General features: G+C 53.0%; 1 protein-coding gene across 2 annotated transcripts; it reads right to left on the bottom strand.

Moving 5' to 3' along the window:
• Positions 1-9,567: 9,567 nt before the first annotated feature.
• On the bottom strand, positions 9,568-19,095 carry BCL3 (BCL3 transcription coactivator). 2 transcript variants are annotated; one of them, XM_054588453.1, is made up of 9 exons: positions 18,683-19,095; positions 16,738-16,891; positions 12,261-12,369; positions 11,815-12,019; positions 11,624-11,712; positions 11,341-11,418; positions 10,627-10,794; positions 10,234-10,351; positions 9,568-10,100 (listed from the first exon to the last, which is right to left on the bottom strand). In XM_054588453.1, exons 1-9 carry the CDS (start codon positions 18,936-18,938, stop codon positions 9,913-9,915), a joined length of 1,365 nt encoding a protein of 454 aa, XP_054444428.1. In that variant the 5' UTR covers positions 18,939-19,095; the 3' UTR covers positions 9,568-9,912. The 2 variants fall into 2 exon arrangements, with proteins under 2 accessions (XP_054444428.1, XP_054444429.1); XM_054588454.1 differs by lacking the exon at positions 10,627-10,794.
• Between the last annotated feature and the right edge of the window lie 267 nt (positions 19,096-19,362).

Below are 19,362 nucleotides of genomic sequence, written 5' to 3'. Positions count from 1 at the left end.
GAGTTTGATTCCCAAAGGACAGCCGGATAGGGAGGCTTCGGTGGGTGGAGACAGGAGGTGATTCCTGGGTGGGAGGGATTGCAGGTAAGATGCCTGGGGCCCGGTAGGGGGGCTGAGGGCTGGTTGATGTGGAGGCCGGGCTGAGGGGAGACCTAGGACTTTTGCTGAGGGCCGGGGAAGAGCTGGTCCTATCGGGACTCTGCGGGGAAGGTTTGGATCGTAGGTCGCGGAATGGGATTAAAGGTCAGAGAGCTGAACTTTCTAGGAGGAAAGCTCAGGGGGACAGTGCGATCCTTTTGCATCGGAGAAGGAAGACACAGCGCGACCAGACCCCTGAGTCCCTTAGGAGCAGGGGTTGGGTGGAGCGTATCTGAGGGAGCAAGAATTTGGCAACTTAATTCCTGGGTCCCTAGGAGCCTGCGGGAAAATCAGGCTGGAGGCGCGTGGTTTTCTCGAGAACCTGCCCTGCTTGCTGCAGGTGCCCAGCCCCGGCTGAGCGCTGAGCGGCCACCGGGGGCGCTGTGGGCCGGGCCTGCCCTCCGCCCACCGCACCAGGCCACGCCCCTGGGCACCCAGGACCAGTTCTGATCGACACACGCCTACTTAGAGAATTTCGAATCAGAGAATAATAGTTTAGGATAAGAGCTGAACCTCCCACCGCACCTTACCTGCCTCCTTAGCCCCCAACCCCATCTCTTAGAACCTGAGAATCATTAACTCGTGGAATCTTCCACGTTGCCCCTCACACTAGGCGGAGACTGGGCCTTTGTACGCAGGACGGCGGGATCGGCTTCTTGGCCCCTTGCCTTGCTGTCCTCTCTGAGTCGACCTCAGTTTCCTCCTCCAGAAAATGGGATGAAAACCCATTAGCCGGCTAAAATTTAAATTTTTAACTGTGTCAAGTACTGACGAAGAGCTGATGGAAGTGTAAATGGACAAATTATGTTGGAGACCAATTTGGTAGGATTCATCAGACCTTTAACCGGGCCTATCCATGGCCCTCTGCACCCTTCAGAGCCTTGGCCTGTAAATACTTTCCCTCCCATCAGGACGTTGTGCACCCAGGGTAATACTTACCTCGGCTATGTACACGTGTGCTCTAATATCTTCTTTTTAATTCCGTTTTATTAAAGGAGAAATTGTTTGCAACCCACTAAATTGATTTCACAACCCACTAATGGATCTTGTTGGGCAAGTTGAAAAAATATTGACCTAAAAAACTCCAAGAGACATGTTCCAGGATGTTAGTTGCAGCCTTGTGGGAACCGGAGAAAACTGGAAACAAGGTAGATGTCCATCACCCGGAGAAGGAATGAATAAATTGTGGTATACTCTCACAAAGGACTCCCACACAGCACTTCAAATGAATGAACTGGACACACATACCAATACCATGAATCATAAACATGTAATGATGAATGTACTGGTTGAATAGTGCCCCAGCCCCACCCCTATTTATATCCTCTGGAACCTGTGAATGTAACCTTTTTTAGAAAGGGTTTTTGCAGGTGTCACCAAGTTTAGATGAGGTCATGCTGAATTAGGGTGGGCCCTAAGTCCAACATGACTGGAAATTTGGATACAGACCCAGGCACACTCACCGGGAGAAAGCCGTGTGATGGGGAAGGCAAAGGCTGGAGTGATGCATTTATAAGTCACGGAATGCCGACGATTGCTGGTAAACACCAGAAGCTAAAAAAGAAGCGAGGAAGGTGCCTCCCCTGGAGCCTTCAGAGGGAGCAAAGCCTTGCCCACACCTTGATTTTGGGTTCCTAGTCTCCAGAATTGTGAGAGCACAAATTTCTCTTGTTTAAGTCAGTCAGTTTGTGGTCCTTTGTTACAGCAACCCTAGGAAACTGATACAATTAATTTTAAAAAAGCAAGTGCAGCCCTGGCCAGGTGGCTCAGTTGTTAGAGCGTCATCCTGTAACCAAAAGGTTGAGGGTTCGATTCCCGGTGAGGGCACATACCTAGGTTGTGGGTTCTATCCCCAGTTCAGACGCATATGGGAGTCAACCAATTGATGTTTCTCTCACATCAATGTTTCTCTCTTCTCCCTTCCTCTCTAAAAGCAAGGAAAAAAATATATCCTCAGGTGAGGATAAAAAAAAATTTCTTAAGTGAGGATTAAAAAAAAAGGAAAAAAAAGCAAGTGCAGAAGAATTAACACAGCACTGTCATACCAAGTTTGAAAACCTGGAAAACCAATGCTCTATATTATGTGGGAATACTTATGTGTGTGATAATTGTATGAAAATGTGTGTGGTAAGGCTGAGCATTAAATGCAGGATATGGAGAAGGAAAAGGATGGACTCTGAGAAAGATACTCTGGTACTTCAACAACATCGTTAATGCTGTAATTAAAAAGTCTGGATCAAATATGGCAAAAATGGTTAAGAGTTTATATGGTTGCATAGTGGATACAAAAGAAGTGGATGATAGAAAAAGACAGTCAGCATCATTATCAGTTAGGGAAATGCAAATCCAAACCACAGTGAGATCCCATGGCACACCCACTAGGATGGCTACAGTAAAAAATGACGATAATAAGTACTGGAGAGGCTGTGGAGAAGCTAAAACCCTAATACGCTTCTGATGGGCATGTGAAGTGGTGCAGCTGCTTTGGAAAACAGTCTGGCAGTTGCTCAAAAGGTTAAACATAGAGTTATTCTATGACCCACCCATTCCACTCCTATGTGTATATATCCTAGAGAATAGAAAACACATACCCACACAAAGATTCATGAAAACACCTAAATGTTCATCAACTGATAAATGGATAAGCAGTATACCCATACAATGGAATGCTATCCATTATAATTCATCCACTAAAAGGAATGAATTATTGGCCTGACTGCTGTGGCTTGAGTGCTGGCCTGCGAGCCAAAAGATCACTGGTTCCATTCCCAGTCAGGGTTGCGGGCCAGGTCTCCAGTAGGGGGCGCACGAGAGCAACCGCACATTGATCCTTTTCTCCCTCCTTCCCTTTCCCCTCTCTAAAAATAAATACATAAAATCTTTTAAGAAAATGCATGCTGCCAATACATTAAAAAAAAAAAGGAATGAAATACTTATACTACAATGTGAATGAACCTCAAAAACATTATGCTAAGTGAAAGAAGCCAATCACAAATGACCACATATTGTATGACTCAATTTCTTTCTTAAATTTTTACATGTTTATTTATTGATTTTATTTTTTATTTTAAAAAATATTTTATGTTTTTGTTTTTAGATAGAGGGGAAGGGAAGGAGACAGAGGGAGAGGAACATTGTTGTGCGAGAGTGAAACAGTTGCCTCTCACACACACCCAACAGAGGACCTGGCCCACAACCCAGGCATGTGCCCTGACTGGGAATCGAACCAGCGACCTTTTGGTTCACAGGCCGGCGTTCAATTCACTGAGCCACACCAGCCAGGTCTATTTATTGATTTTAGAGAGAGAGGAAGGGGTAGAGAGAGAGAGACATCGATTTTTTAAAAATGTATTGATTTTAAAGAGAGAGAGAGAGAGAGAGAGAGAGAGAGAGAAAGAGAGAGACAGACAGAGACAGAGACATCAATTTGTTGTTCCAGTTATTCATTCATTGGTTGATTCTTGTATATGTCCTGGCCTGGGATTGAACCCACAACCTTGACATATCAGGACAACGCTCTAACCACCTGACCTAGCCGGACAGGGTTGTATGATTTAATTTATGTAAAATGTCCAAATAGGTAAATTTATAGAGACAGAAAGTATATTAGGGGTTGCCTAAGGCTGAATGGGGCTGGAGTGAAGACATTTTTTTCCTTTAAAGATTTTATTTATTTATTTTTAGAGAGAGGGGAAGGGAGGGAGAAATAGAGTGGGAGAAACATCAATGTGTGGTTGCCTCTCAGGCACCCCCTACTGGGGACCTGACCCACAACCCAGGCACATGCCCTGACTGGGAATCGAACCAACAACCCTTTGGTTCACAATCCACTGAGCCACACCAGCCAGGCTTGGAGTGAAGAAATATTTTAAAACTGAATTTGGTGATGATCGCACAACTCTTTGATCACACAACGGTTACTAAAACCTTTGAATTGTACCCTTTAAATTGTTAAATTGTTGGATATATGCATTATCTCAATAAAGCTGTTTAGAAAAAGGGTAGGCAAGGCCCCAGAGTAACCGCAAGAGGGCGCTCTAAGTACAGGCTTACCTCCTCCCTTGGGAACAGTTTCTCAGGCCGTGCCCCGACTCTGGCCACACCTCGGAGAATCTGGCCCCTCCTCAAGGTTCTGACCACACCTCAGGATATGGCCTGTCCCTCCTCCCAACCACGCCTCTGAGGCTCTGGCCACACCCCCCAAATCCAAGGCCGTACCCCTAGACCTTAACCACACCCTAAGGTCCTGGCCACACCCCAAGACAGAGTCTGAAGCAGCAAATTCACCCTCCCAACCCCCAAAACTGACCACAAGATGCAAACACAAAAACACAGAGCCTTAAAACCATGACTTTTAATTTACAATCATTTTTTTCTTTTTTGGAATCTTTTTAAACTTACAGAAAAGTTGCAAGAATAAGACAAAGCCATGCGTATACCCTTCACCCAGTTTCACTAACTGTTAGCAATTTGCCAATCTGCTTTTTCATTCTTCCCCCTCCCCAACCATTTGAGAGTAAGTTTCAGACATTAGGTCCCTTTGCCATGAACTCTTTGGTGTGTATTTCCCCGTTTATGGACATTCTCTTACACAGTCACTGTACAGTTTTCAAAAGCAGGACATTTAACAGTGATACAACACTAGTATCTAATGCTGTCTATAGTCAAATCGCCAGTTGTCCCTAAACCATTCTGTTTAGCAGAACATTTTTTTCAAGTCCAGGATCCAGTTTGACATTATGTGTGTATTTAGTTCTCATGCCTTTTATAATTCCTTGGCCTTCCTTTGTGTTTCATGAAGTTGACATTTTTAAACATTACAGGCCAGTTTCCTTTGTAAGCTGTCCCCCTAGATTTGGGTTTGTCTGATACTTCCTTGTTATTAGATACTAGTGGCAGGAATGTCATAGATCTGATGCAGGGTCCTTCTCAGTGTATCAGAAGGTGCATGATGTTGGTCATCCCATTATTGGTGACGAATTCCATCACCTTGTTAAGGTGCAACATGGAATCCCGGACTCAGACCCATCAGGTCAGTTTCTTTCCCTTCTGGACCCCAGTTTCCCTTTCTTGAAAATGGAGTTGCGGCTTACAATGAGGGTCTGCCAACATACCCAACTAACCAGCAGATGTGTTCTGTTTAGTTCTCACGCTCTTAAAGTTGGTTCTTTTTTTTTTTTTTTTTGGATGTACCAACATTTGTAATTTGGTAGATTTCATTCATGCACCTGGAAGAGACATTCTCTGACTGAGTGTCTGGGTTTACCCAGGGTGCTGATAACAACTGAAACTTTGCAATAAGGGTTGGGGCCCTGGAGAAATGCGTTGAAAGCATGACTTCTGGTTTTAGAAAGCTAGGACTGTCACAGATGTGAACTGCCTTGGTGGCATTGGTTAAGGGATAAGAGCTTAATTCTGCCATGGCTGGGGGGCTGGAGATCCTATATACGAACCTCTTCCCCCCTCCTTGGAGTCTGCTTTTCTCTGGGGGAAAGGGGATGGGTGTGGAAGGACATACGCCCTGTCCCAAGGTCAGGAGGCTGACAGGGGATTTCCAAGTGTGGAGAAGCCAGATTCTTTGTTTTAGAGAAGTAATTTACCGAGGTCAGTGCTAGGTTCAGCTCTTAAACCCCGGGGGCTACTTTCTCACACACAAAGAAGCACATCACCCACAGCCTGGACCCACAGGTACAAGGAGACTCCTAACACACATTCTAGGCTGATAATGGCAGGCCTTGTGCTGAGCATTAAATACCTGCTGTCTCATTAAATTCTTATCAACCCATCAACACTGAGAGGTGAATATTATTTCTATTTTACAGATGAGGAAACTGAGGCTCAGGGTGTAAAGTTGCTTTGTCCAAGGGTCATGTAGCCATTTGGTAGCTGTGCCCTGGTGTGACAGATATACTGTTGTCCATCAATAACTAGTCTCTCCTCCTCTTTTTACAGAACCTCAGAATTTTATCTGGGTACATGTTGCCCAGGTAAAAACTACATTTCTCAGCCTCTCTAGTGATAGATCTAGACATATGACTAAATTCTAGCCAATGGATGTAATGTGTATGACTCCCGGGTTGTGGCCTTAATGAGGCATGCAGTTGACTTTTTTCTTCTTCCCAGTGGTTGGACTGTGGATGTGATGGTGGGAACTGGAGCAGCCATTTTGGATCATGTGGTGGAAATGTGGATTGAAGGTAGAAGAGCAACAAGGTAGAAGGAGCCTGGGTCTTTGACATTCTCAAGCTACTATTTTAGGCCTGGGTATTAACTAGGCCTTCACATGAGAGAAAAATAAACTTTCCATCTCATTTAAGCCACAATATTTTTGAGGTTTTGTTATGACAGCAGGGTAAAAAGCCTAGCTAACCCACACACATCTAGGCCAGGCCCTCATTATCCCATTTTTCAATCAGAACAAAAAATAGATCCTATCATCTCTACTTTTTTTTCCTCTGTGTTCTCCAAAACAACTCCCCAATGATAACATCAGCAATTCCTATGTATCAAGTCCTTTCTCAGCACCATACCCTATTATAAGCACTGTACACATATCATTCAAGTTCAATCCTCACAACAATGTGCCCTCATTTTTATAGATGAGAAAACTGAGGATCAGTGCCGTGAAGTCGCCTGATCAAGGTCACACAACTAGGAACCAGAAGGGCAGGACTCGAGCTCAGTGTTGACTCCAGGGCCTGTGCTCTCTAACACCTAGCTGCTACTTACACCCTTTTCAGGTGCGCACACACGTGCATTTGTGCATGCACGCATTGAAAATAACAGACACAACCACACACAACCTTCCTGACAGGCAGGAGGCCCCAGTGGTTAGGAACACGGGCTCTGGAGGCAGCAGACTTGGGCTTGGACAGGAGACTTGCTCTCTGTGAGCCCGTTTTCTCACCTGCAATATGGGCATCATCATGTCAGTGGCTGCTAATTGCGTTTCTGTTTACATCCTCAGATTGGTCACACAATGTGCCCTGGTTGGATGGCTCAATTCGTTAAAGCATTGTCCCATACACTGCAAGGTTGTAGGTTCAATCCCTGGGCAGGGTGCGTACAGGAGTTGACCAACCGATGTATATCTCTTGCATTGATGTTTCTCTCTCTCTTTCTCTTCCTCTCTCTAAAAATCAGTAAACATATTGTTGGGTGAGGATTAAAAAAAAAAAAATTGGTCACACAATGTGACAGAGGACCGGACACAGCCACAAAGAACTGCTGACCCTATGACATGGTGGGGTGTGATCAATGCTCATTTATTCTGCCATCGCTTCTCAAGGGTCTGCTGCGGGCCAGGTAGCGTGCTGGCCGCGAGGGGCAGGGCGGCAGCGAAGGAGACCCCGCCCGGCTCGGAGAGACAATCGGGCGTCGCACATGTGGTGGGATTACCACGTGGGAGGCTCTGTCACACAGCTGCTGCAGCGCCCAACAATCATCCTCTGCAGTGGGTTGAATGGTGGCCCTCCACAAAGATATGTCCCCAGAGCCTGTGAATGGGATCTTATTTGGAAAAGGGGTCTTTGCAGATGTAATTAAGATGAGGATCTTGCGATGGGATCATCCTGAATTACTCAAGTGAGCCCTCAATCCAATGACAAGTGCCTTTGCAAGAGGAGACACAGACACACGGAGGAGAAGGCTGTGGGAAGATGGAGACAGAGATTGGAGTGGTGCCGCCACAGGCCTGGGTCTGTGACATTCTCAAGCGAGGCGAGGAAGGATCCTCCCCAGAGCCTTTGGAGCGAGTGTGGCCCTGCCCACACCTTGATTTTCGACTTCTGGCCTCCAGACCTGTGAGAGAATGAATTTTTGTTTTAAGCCACCAGTTTTGTGGGCGCTTGTTACGGCAGCCACAGGAAATCAGCCTGCCTTCCAAGTTGGGCAGCTCTAGGGACACCATAGTCCAGCGACAGGTTCAGAAACGCAGGCACATTGTCACCAACACGCACAAAGATGCATGGCCGCCTAAGTCAGGAGGCCCAGGCGAGTACAGGTTACCCAGTCAGAGAGGATCCGGAAGTGGGTGTGCATGGGTGTGTGTATGTGTGTTCACACGCAGTGCCCCCAGACGTTCAGGGAACTGAACAGTGCCTCCCAGGAAGGTTGGCCCCACAAATACAACATGTGATAGGAGGCATGGCAGCAGAAATGTTCACAAGTGCCAAGACATATAAAGACACCAGGGCCCAGGGAGGCTCCAGACTATTAAAAAAAAAAAAAAAAATACAACACTCACCATCACTCAGAAACACAGGACCACATAGTCACTCATGAAGCCCAATGCAATGGGACCAAGGTCACCAGCTTCTCCCGAAGGACAACCCTTTCTTCAAGGCTGGGGTAGTGGGGACTGATGGAGTTCTAGTCCTTCCTAGAGGGTTCCAGTTTGTCCTTGCTGTCACCACTGCAAGCCTGCCTTCCCTTCCTGAAGGTCAGTCCCTGTAGCAAATCTCTCATCCATATTCTGACCTCCTAGGAATGTTGATTCTCTGATTGAAGCCTGGATTCAGCTGAATAAATCAAGGTTCTCAATGATGTGATACCCTCATCCTAATCCCTGGAATCTGTGATGTCACCTTACTTGGCAAAGGGACTTTACAGATGTAATGAGGTTAAGGCTTTTGAGATGAGATTATCCTGGGTGGACCCAGCAGAAGATCAGAGAAGGAGATATACAGATGGAAGCAAGAGGTTGTAGACAGAAGGAAGGGGCCATGAGCCAAGGAATGCAGGCATCCTCTTAAACTGGAGACTGCAAGGGAACGAATTCTCCCCTGGAGCCACCGGAAGGCACCAGCCCTGCTATCACCTTGACTTTGGCCCAGTGAAACCGATTTTGCACTTTTGACCTCCAGAAGTGTGAGAATACATTTGTGTTGTTTTAAGCCACTGAACTTGTGGTGCTTTGTTACAGTGGTAACAGGAAATGAATGCATCCTGATTGATTCATACAAGATTTGTCCACAGAGTCAAGGCACAGACACTGTATATCAGGGAGGCCTGGAGCCATTGAGTAAAATGTGACACATCAAGTGAGACAGTCACATAGAAACAATCACATGATGACTTCAGGTCCCACAAATGCCCACACACAGGGAGCCAGGGACGATCAGAGTCACACAACAGCCATAGCACTCCTCAGAAACATACACATACACACCCCCAGGGTCACTGTGGAATCTATCAGGGTCTCCTGGAAAGGTGTCACACATCATGGCGTCCCCAGAAACAATGGCACAGTGACACAATGAGAGAACATTCAAACACACCGGAAGTCCCACAGTCACCTCCACAGGTCATCGTCAGCCTGAGTCTCACGGGCCACTCAGTCACAGACCTGACTGGACACATCATAAACCCACTTCCTCCAGACCACCTCACGAAAGAGGTCCAGCTGAGCCAGGGATATGGTACAAAAATAGTTTATTACAAAAGAAATTCAACAAAAATGCCGAATAATTTACATTGCTATAGGTGCCTGGCTACAGCCCATCTCTCCCGGTCATGGCCGGAGGGCAGAGGGGAGGGGCTGTTCCAGACGGAGAATGGTGCCTGAGAATGAGGGGAAGAGTCCTGGGGCGGGGGGGACCAGATGGCGGAATATCTGTGCTCAGAAGAGGGGTAAATATATGTGCCTCTGTGCAAATCCTGGTTCCAAAGATGGGGGGGGGGGCAGAGTGAGCTCTTCACAGTTTCCAGGAGGGTTGACTCCACAGGGCAGGGAGGTCCCTCCTCATGAGTCCGAGATCTGCCCCCCCATCCCTCTCAGCTGCCTCCTGGAGCTGAGGAGGGGGGCACCGGCCGGCCAGGGACTTGGAGGACTCCGGCAAAGGGCAGGAAGGCAGGTGGAGGTGAGGACGGAAGGAAGAAATTGGGGGGACCCATGGGAAATCCAGTGGGGTCCTTGGGGGGAGACTGGGAGGGCGAGGAGGATGGTGAGGCGGAGAGAAGACCTGTGGGAAGAGAAAGGAGGGTGAGGGCAGTGAGAGACTAGATCCAGAGGGAAGGGGGCTGGGGGCCCCAGTTCCTGGACGTTCCGAGGGAGGAGAGAGCTGAGGGGCTGGAGGCTGGGAGCCGGTTTCTCACCGTTGGAGCTGAGGCGGCTGCTGCTTTCAGGGGAGGTGGTGGCGCTCCGGTCGGGGGAGGGTTCTGGCTGTGATGCAGGAGCAGGCCGCGTGGCCTTCCCCCTCAGGATGTCGATGACCTGTAGGGAGAAGGGGGATCACCACCTGGCCACTCCGTCCTCCTCCTCGGCTCTCTCCTGGGGCCTGTCAGCGAGCACCGCTTCTTTCTCAGTACGTGAAGGGAGGCATGTCGCTTTCTTTCTTTGTGCCTCAGTCTCTCCTCCTGCCTAGTGCTCAGGCACTCACTGACTCCACGCCTGGCACAGACGCACGCACACCGCATCTACGGACCCGCGCTCGGGAACAGACTCCCCCCCGCCCCAGGCCTCCCGTCCCCACTAGCGCGCACACTCACCCGGCGGCTGCGCGCCACCATGAGCGGTGTGTCGTTGTGACAGTTCTTGAGGCCGCTGTCCGCGCCGCTGCGGACCAGCGTGCGCACCAGCGGGAGGAGCCCGCGGCCCGACGCCGAGTGCAGCGCCGAGCTGCCAGAATACATCTGAGCGTTCACGTTGGCGCCGTGCTGCCGGGTTGAGGGGGCGGGTCAGGACCCCACGCCCGGCTGGGACCCGGGCCGGGCGTGGGGCGATGGGGGCGGGGCCTAGGGGGCGGGGCCGGGAGAGGACCTGAATCTGGGGCAGGGCCGGATCGCTGGCGGGCGGGGTGATAGAGAGTGAAGGGTGGAAGAAGCTAGAACCTAGGGCTGGTCAGCGCGGGCTTGGGCAGGCGGCGCTTAATCAAGCAGGGCTGGTCTCAGCGATCTGGCCAAAGCAGGGGCGGAGTCAGAGGAGGGAAGGGTTCAAGGTCGAGTCTGGGCGGAAGGACTGCGCGGCGACTGGGCCAACGCCGGAAGGCAGGGTCAGCAAGGCTCTCGCTACACGGGGCCTGGCCCTTTTGCGGGAGAAGCAATAGGGGAGGGCCCAGGAAAAGTTCGTAGCCTAGAAGGTAAAGTCTTAGGGTGCCATAACGAGGCCTGGAAGGAAGGGCTAGAGCTGGAAGGGCGGGGGCGATGGTGGGTTGATGCCAGAGGAAAGGGTGGGCGACAGGCCAAGGGCCGGGCCGTACCCACCTGCAGCAGCAGTTGCACCATGCTCAGGCTGTTGTTTTCCACGGCGTGGATAAGTGGGGAGCGGCCGCTCTTAATGTCCTGCGCAAGGCGGGGAAGGTCCTTGAGTCTCCCCAAGCCATGACCAAACAGCTGACCGTCCTCATCCTGACGCTAGGTCCAGCGTCTCAGTCGGGTTGGAGGCCTCGCGCCCCACCCAGCCTCGCGGGCGCGCTCCCACGCCAGCCCCGCCCCCTCTGGGCCCCGCCCCTCTTGGCCCCACACGGGCCGGCGCGCTCTCGCTCACCACTGCATCAATGTCGGCGCCGCGCTCCAGCAAGAGCAGCACTGCTTCGTGGCACTCGGTGTTCACGGCCACGTGCAGGGCAGTGAGCCCTGAAGGAGAGGGAGGCCCAGTCAAATAGGAGCCTGGACTTTGCAGCCCCAGAAGGACGCCAGGGCCTGCCAGACAACCCTGCAGTTCGGGTCGGTGCTCACCGTCATAATTGCGGGCCTCCAGGTCCACCGTGCCCGGGGCCGCGCTGTCCAGCAGGGCCCGCAGGCAGGTCGGGCTGCGGTGCTCACACGCCAGGTGGGCTGCCGTCTGGCCATGGCGGTCCAGTGCCATGGGGCTGGCACCAGCTATCACCAGTAGGCGGACCACAGACGGCAAAGTGGTGATCACAGCCAGGTGTAACGGTGTCTGGGGAACAGAGACTGTGAGGGACTCCTCTCCTGCCCTGTGTCCCAGTCCTGCCTCCCTCAGTATTCCCCCCCCCCCTCGGCTGACACCCCAGCTACAGCCTTACTCAGTAGCCAGAAATTGGGAGCACCTCCTCCCGCAGATTCAAGAGCCCTTCTTCCCTTAGGACCAGGGAGTCCAGGCCCCCAGCGCCCTCTTCCCTCAGACCCAGGAGTCCTGGACGCCAGGTCCCCAGCCTCACCTGCCGGAGGTTGTTGTAGATATCCAGCTCCCGGCCCCCATGCTGGAAGAGGCTGACTAGCCGGTGCACAGCTGGCAGGTTGCCCTGCACCACAGCAATGTGGAGTGGCCTGGGGATGAGGGTCACAGACATTAGGGGCTGGTCGCCTCTCACCCCCATACTCTTAGCAGTGCTAACCTCAATATGTGCAGGATACTTTGGAAGTATCTCCGGATTCTAATTACTTCTCCCATCCCCACCCCCGACTCCCCCACTCTCTCCATCCTTATTCAGCCACCATCATCTTCCTCCTGGACTGTCTCTTGCACTCAATGGCTTCCCTGCTTCCACCGTGGCCCTACTGCTTGTCTCCTGGCATAGCAGCCAGAGGGACCCTGTGAGACCCTAAGTCAGGTCATGCCTGCCTCTTCGGCTCGGAGTCAAGTCCTCACATGACCCACAGGCCCCATATGATCTTATCTCCCCCCTCTTCAGTTCCTTTGACCTCATCTCCATCTACTCTGCTCCACTGGCCTCCGTGCTGTTGCTCAAACATCAAGCACGCTCGCCTCCCAGGACCTTTGCACTGGCTGTTCCCTCTGCTTGGAACACCCTTCCGCCAGGTACCTGCAGGGCCTCTGCTAAAATGGCATAGCAGCAGCTTGCTCCTCCTCCTTTGTACCCTGCTTGGTTTTTCTCCACATCATCGCTTAACATTGTACAATTTACTTGTTTCCTGTCCGAATCCCCCCTGCTAGGTGGTCAACTCCACCAGGGCAGGGCGTTTTGTCTGCTCGGGTCACTGCTCAGTGCCTAGGACAGTGTGTCATACTGAGCAGGTGCTCTCTCAACATGTGCTGGATAAATGAGTCCACCTCAATGATCCCTGGCCATTCTTGAAGCTGGAGACCACATTCCCACCCCTTTTTGGGCCAGTTTTCTCATCTGTGAAATGAGTGGGGATAAACTAGATGCCATTAAGGCCTCCATCAGTTGTGACTCTCCATCACATTCAGCCTCAAGAGTATCTGTCTACTTGTGCCCCGGCTGGTGTGGCTCAGTGGATTGTGTGCCGACCTGCGAACCAAAGGGCTTCCAGTTTGCTTCCCAGTCAGGGCTGGTACCTGGATTGCGGGCCAGGTCCCCGTAGTGGGTGCACGGGAAGCAATCACACATTGATATTTCTCTCCTTCTCTTTCTCCCTCCCTTCTCTCTCTCTAAAAATAAATAAATAAATAACATACTTATATATGGAGGAAGTTTTGCCCACAAGGGATGTAGAGAGCTGGGACAGCTGGGATGTGGTCATTGTTCTGGCGTTCGGGCTGTGCAACCCAGATCCCCCCTTCTTCCCAGCTTCTGGGAAGGGTGTCAGCTCTCAGCATTCTCTGGGAATTACCCTCTGCTGAAAAGCACTTTGCCTGGGTCATGAGGGGAGCAGCCACCATCCAGTAGCATACAGTGTCTGGCATGGAGGGCCCAGTCTTCTGGCTCAGCTGCAAAGGCCACTGCAGCTGTACCGTGCCCTGTGGGAAGGCTGAGGGCCGGCTGAGGCTACACAGCCGCTTGACTTCTCCCTCTGCCCAGTGCATAAGCTTCATGCCAGCTTCGCAGGGCCGCCAACCTTGGGGGCAACCTTGGAACAACCGTTCCAAGTGGAACATCCCCAGTTGGGGATGACTGTGTGTGGGCCCAGGCATATTCGCTTAGGGTCTGGGGGCATGAGCACCGAGGGCCCAAGGTTCACTGCAAGTACACATCCCGCACAACCTTTCCTTCAAGTCTGCTGACTAGATCAACTGCTTTCTCACCCACCACTGCCTGCTTAGGGACCAGGACCTTGCAACTGTGGAATGTAAATCCTGGACCCACCATTTTAAAGAAGCTCTCTAGGTGCTTGGCTTGGGGTGGAGGGAGGGGTGCTAAGGAGTCCAGGGTTGCAAATTGGGTTGTTTCCTCCCAAGCTGTATGCCTGGGGCAAAGTCACGTGGCCCTTCTGAGCCTAGGTTTTCCCTTCTGTGAAGTATAGTCCCCCTCCCAGAAAGAGATTATGCAGGTGAAAAGCTGAACCTGGATCCTAACCCTTTAAAGTCCAATTAAAAAGAAACTGTTGGAAGGGCCGGACCTGGAAAGGGGTCCCTTCCCTCTCTCATCTCTCAGGACGCATCTCTCAGGAGAGATGGAGAGGGCTCCGGGCGCTTGGGGTTAAGTGAGGGCAAAGGGAGAGAATGATTTCAGAGAAACCGTCCAGGCCTGAGTTCCCATAAACGCGCGGGCCGCAGGGGGTGGGGCGGGGTTGGAGGAAGTGGGGACGGGAGGGGCGGCCCTGCCCTCGGACTTCCAGTAACAGGTCTGCGGGGCGGGGCTCCGCTTCCTGCTCCCGGGGGAGGGAAACCTGTCCCCCGGGGATCTACCCCGGCCACCCCCGGCACCCCGACTTCCATCCTCAAAGGGGGTGGAGGAAGGGGAGCCCAACCCAAAGAGACTTCGCTTTTCTGGGGAGAAAAGCCCCAAGGCTTCCAGCCCGGGGGCTCTTCTGGAACTCCACCCTTCAGGGTTCAGACTCCAGATGGCGCCTTGTCCCCCAGGGCCCAGCACCCACCTCCAACGTCTCTTGGGACCCTACCTCTTGGCTGATACGGACTTTCCAGCCCCTCTCAGTTCTGGATCCCCAAGCTGCCCTGCACCCTGTTCCGTACCCCGCGGAGATCGAGGCGTGCAGTGCCCCAAGCTCTGTTCTCTGGGACTCGGGACCCGTCTCCCCCCTCTCTTGGACACCCAGACTTCCAGCTTGCCAGTGCCCCAACCTCTTGGGTGTCCAGATACCCTGAGATTCTTGCTCCCTTCAGTCCCTAGAAGTCGACTCTCAAGCAAGCTTGGCAGCTTTGGGGGCCCAGACAGCGTGTCCTCCTCCCCCGCCCCCAGGCTTCGCAGCTGCCCATTCCGGTAAAGCCTCAGCCCCAGCGGAAGGGGTTAAGGTTAGAGGGAGAGCCGGGAGGGGGAGGTTGCGAGTGAGTGACGGATGCTGACGTGGGGGGAGGCAGAGCAGCTGGGCTGCGGTCAAGTTCTGCGGGAAGGGATTTCCCCGGACGAGCAGCTGAGGCAGAAGTGTTTGCTTTTGGGGGAGAGGAGGGAAGAGGCGGGAGATGGAGAGAGTGGGGGCGGGCGGGTGGGGCGCGGGGACAGGTCTCTTGCACCCAGCCTTCACGGGCTACAAGCAACTGAGCCCCGGGGGCAGGTACACATTGTATCTGTTCCGCCGACGACCCCAGAGGTAGCCAGAGGGGGAGGAAACTAGCTTTATCGAGGCCTTTATATATCTCAGACACTTTCTCCTGCTTGGGTGCACACCGTGGCCCGCAGCCAGCGGGGAGCTCTGTTCCAACACCACCACCCCCGCGTACTGAGCACCTACTGTGCACTGAGTCTTGCTCCTTGCACTACATCGTTGCACTGAATCCTTGCTCTGACAGACGCTATGCTGAGCTGCGGATTTCCCATAGGAAAACTGAGGCTCAGGGATGTGAAGTCACCTTCACAACCAGCAGTGAACCCGTAGTGGAGTCGCTCCCCCCTGCCCCCGCTACCCCTTCCCTGCAGAAATAGGCCAGTTCAATCTGTCCCTCCCTTTGCTTTTGCAGTCCCCAAAACAATTCCCAGAGAATAGCTTTATAAAAATCATCTCATTTATGCCTCAGAAACCCCTGCTCACTTAGGGGTCCCATTTTTTTCCCAGAGGTAAACTGAGGCAGAGAGGGTGAGAAAGAGGCCAGCTGAGAGTCACGCTGAGGTAGACAGAATTATAAGCATGATGGTCAAACATGTTGAGTGCTTACTATGTGCTAGGCAGAGGGCTAAACCCTCCTACGTAGGATTTCTCAGCAGCTTCAAGAATATATTCTTCAAACTGCAGGTGATAAAACCATGGTATTTGTGAAATCAGTTTAAGGGATTGTCTAATTCACTTCGTGGGTTATGACCGCGAAACAATGAAATACTATAGAATAGAAAACACTAAAGTAGATCCTATGTAGCGAGGGTGAGTATATTTTGTTTGGTGCGATTTTTATTTCAGGTTTATATGTGTGTATTTGTGCTGGGTTTAATATAAAATAATTACAATAATGCCGTTAATTAATAGCTATTGAGCACTCACAATTTACTAGGCTTAGTACTAACCAGGGAGCTTAACATGCGTAATTCATATAACAAATCAATCAGTGAGATGTCCTTCTCATTTTTGGAGTGGGATAAAAAAAACTTTGAAGTCCCTTGCTCCAAAAACAGTGCTAGGTCAGTGCTCTCAGGGTGCCCATTTTGCAGAAGGGGAAACTGAGGCTTAGAGAGGGAATGGGCCTTGCTCAAAGACACACAGCCAGTGGTGGGAGCTGACTAGAAAAGCCAAGCCAAGTGACCCTGTGCTGTGGCGGGCGAGGTGGGTGAGGCTGGCCTCCCCCTTCCCGATTGCACCTTACATTCAGGGGGGACTATTACTCACGTGTCTCCGTCCTCATCTGCACGGGTGGCCATAGCAATGTCTGCAGACAGGGGGTGTTCCATTGAGCACACCATGGGGTAGAGGGGAGGAGGCAGGCTCAGCAGAGGAAAGGGGGAGCCCATGGTTGGGGTAGGGTACAGGGGCAGTAAAGGTCCTGGGCAGAGAAAGGACACGGGTAAGGCCAAGCCCACAGACCCTCAGCTCCTTCCCCACCTCCAGGACTTCGCTCCCGCAGTGGCAGCCGCCCTTTGGCCCAGGTCCCTTTTGCATCTCATGCTGAGTCCAGAAGGCTCAGGAGAAACCCTCTTTCCACGTCCCACTTCTGGGCTCCCACAATTCCTCTCCCCCTACACCTCGAGTGTGTGCCCTCCCCCCCAGCCCCAGTCACTCTCGTTTTCGCTCATGTTTTCAAGTTTCTGACCCCTGCCTCCTGCTAGGCAGAGTCCCTTCAGGACTGAACCCCATCGTCACCCAGCAGAGGGACCTCAGGGGCTGTTTGCTGAGTGAATTTGTGGCTTAGGGAGGTAAAGTCAGGATAAAGCATGGGGTATGGGACGGTAGACGAATGGCTGCTGCATTTGGGAAGAGGGATGGGCAGAGGGTGAGAGCGGGTGGTGCCGGAAGCCTGTTCACATCGCACTGTGGCACGGGCTGACCTGGGCAGCAGGACAACCTGTGTCTGCCCAGCACACAGATGAGGAAAACTGAGGCCTGGGCTCTCGCCCGGGGCCTGGGACAGGGAGGGCCGTGGCAGGCCTCCTGGCGGCACAGCTTGAGGCTGGACGCCAAGGAGGTGGCTGGTGCAGAAACAGGGTGGGGGTGGGGCAAAGGTCTGGAGGTACTTGGGCTCTGTCACTTTGGGGGCCACATGGGGATGGTGAGGTGGGCACAGCTGTAGCAGGGGGTGGCTCTTCCTTGACATCAGGGATGGAGACAGATGGGAAGAATGGTGTTTGGCCTTCTCTGTTGTCTCCTGACTCTGGTCCCCGCCCCCCCCCCCGCCCCCGCTCCTTACTGCCCCCGAGTTTCCTACTCCCCGTATCTCCAATACCAGGTCTTGGTACCCTGAGGCCTTCTGCCTGAAGACCCTGGAATCTTTTATCCTGGCCCTAAATTCTCAAGTCCCAGATTTCCCCAGTCCTGTCCCCAATTATTAGAATGCTCAGTCCCCAAGCCCTCTAATACCAGCTGGTCTTGTGACCCCAGATGAAACCCTGATCCCTGTTAAACACACAGTACTGGGTGCCCAAAGCCTGGGTCCTCTGCTGCTGGCTCATTAGGACCCCAATATCGGGGTCTGTTTCCTTGGATTCCTGCGGTCCTAGGTACTGGGGTGCTCAGAACTCCGACTTCGTTCTCCTAATTCCCAAAGTCCCCTGATGTCTTGGTTCCTGAAATTTTGACATCCTGGGATCCCTAACATCCTTAGAACCCAGCCTCTATTCTTTTGACTTCTGTTGACCCCACATATCTGGATGCCATGAACCCCAGTGTGGGGCAGGAGCGCCTCCTAAGCCTAGTTACCTGGCTTCTCTAAGAGTTTGTAATTCTGTGTTCCTGGGACTTCAGGCTCTGCCCCCTTGATTCCCTGAAACCTCAAATCTGTACTGATGGGCACTGTCCCCTGGGTCCCCGTATCTGTGGCATTCAGACTCTAGGTTCTGCCCCTCAGGGGCCCTTGACACCCAGCTTCCTAGAACCCCCATACCTCTGTCCTAAGGCTCTGCTCCCTGATGCTCCCATATTTGCATCCCCAGGACCTCAGGGCTTGCCCCCCACCTTCCCAGAGGCCCCATAGGTATGTTTGGGGACTTTGGCTTCTGTCCTTCTGTCCCCTCTGCTCCCCCAGCTCCCTACAGTTGCATCTGAGCTCTGCACCCTGGCTCTGGTGACCCTATGCCTTGTCTGGCCCCCAACCCGACCTTGACCAGAGAGAGACACTCACCCTGGTAGTAGAGGGCCTCTGGCCGGGCCAGGCCGTGGGGGGGCGCGGGGACCGCCGGCGTGTTGGAACCACCAAGTAGGGGATCCGGGGTGACAAAGGGGGCCGCTGTGCAGCGGGGGACGGCAGGTTCCGGGGAGGGCGCGCGCAACGGGCGCTTGCGGAGCGGCAGCGCGGCGCCGGGGAGTCTGGCGGCCTTGGGCCGGGTGCGCAGGTCCACGGGCCCCTCGTCCATGGCCCCCGTGGGGCATCGGGGCATGGGGCCGCCTGGGACGGCGGCCGAGCGGGCGGCCGGAGCGCGGTTCGGCTCGGCAGCACCGAGGGAGGTTGAGCCAGGCGCCGGGACTTCCCCTCTGCCGCTGGCTGAACTGAAGGGACTTTTGTCGGTCGGGGCGGTGCCGGCCGCCCGCCTCCACGCCCCCGGCCCCCCCGGGGCCACCCATCCGCTCCAGGGGTTTCCTGGACCCGCTGCCGCTCCCGTGGCCCAGAGGATCAGCCCGCCGTGCGCCCCGCCCGAGCCGCGCCCCGCGCCCGCCCCTCTTGGCCCCGCGGTGCCCAGGGTGACTGGGCCTCGGCTGGGAGTGCGGTGGGGCTGGGAAGGAGGCGGGGTCAGGCTTGGGGGGGCCCCTCCCCAGCGACTGCAGGCCTCTATCAGTTGCTATCTCTGTTGTTTTTTTTTCCCT

This window comes from Pteronotus mesoamericanus, unplaced genomic scaffold, assembly GCF_021234165.1.
Source record: "Pteronotus mesoamericanus isolate MK-2021 breed Mesoamerican mustached bat unplaced genomic scaffold, CSHL_Meso_final scaffold_137, whole genome shotgun sequence".
NCBI classification, from domain to species: Eukaryota; Metazoa; Chordata; class Mammalia; order Chiroptera; family Mormoopidae; genus Pteronotus; species Pteronotus mesoamericanus.
This window is presented reverse-complemented; position numbering and strand designations above follow the sequence as displayed.

Bases quoted from the DNA above. Each gene is read 5' to 3' on its own strand.
- BCL3 (XM_054588453.1), bottom strand. From the start codon at position 18,938: ATGCCCCGATGCCCCACGGGGGCCATGGACGAGGGGCCCGTGGACCTG. The intron at 11,419-11,623 runs GTGAGCGAGAGC...CGCCTTGCGCAG, and splicing joins GCGCCGACATTGATGCAGTG to GACATTAAGAGCGGCCGCTC. The intron at 10,352-10,626 runs GTGAGTGTGCGC...TTCTCCCTACAG, and splicing joins TGGTGGCGCGCAGCCGCCGG to GTCATCGACATCCTGAGGGG.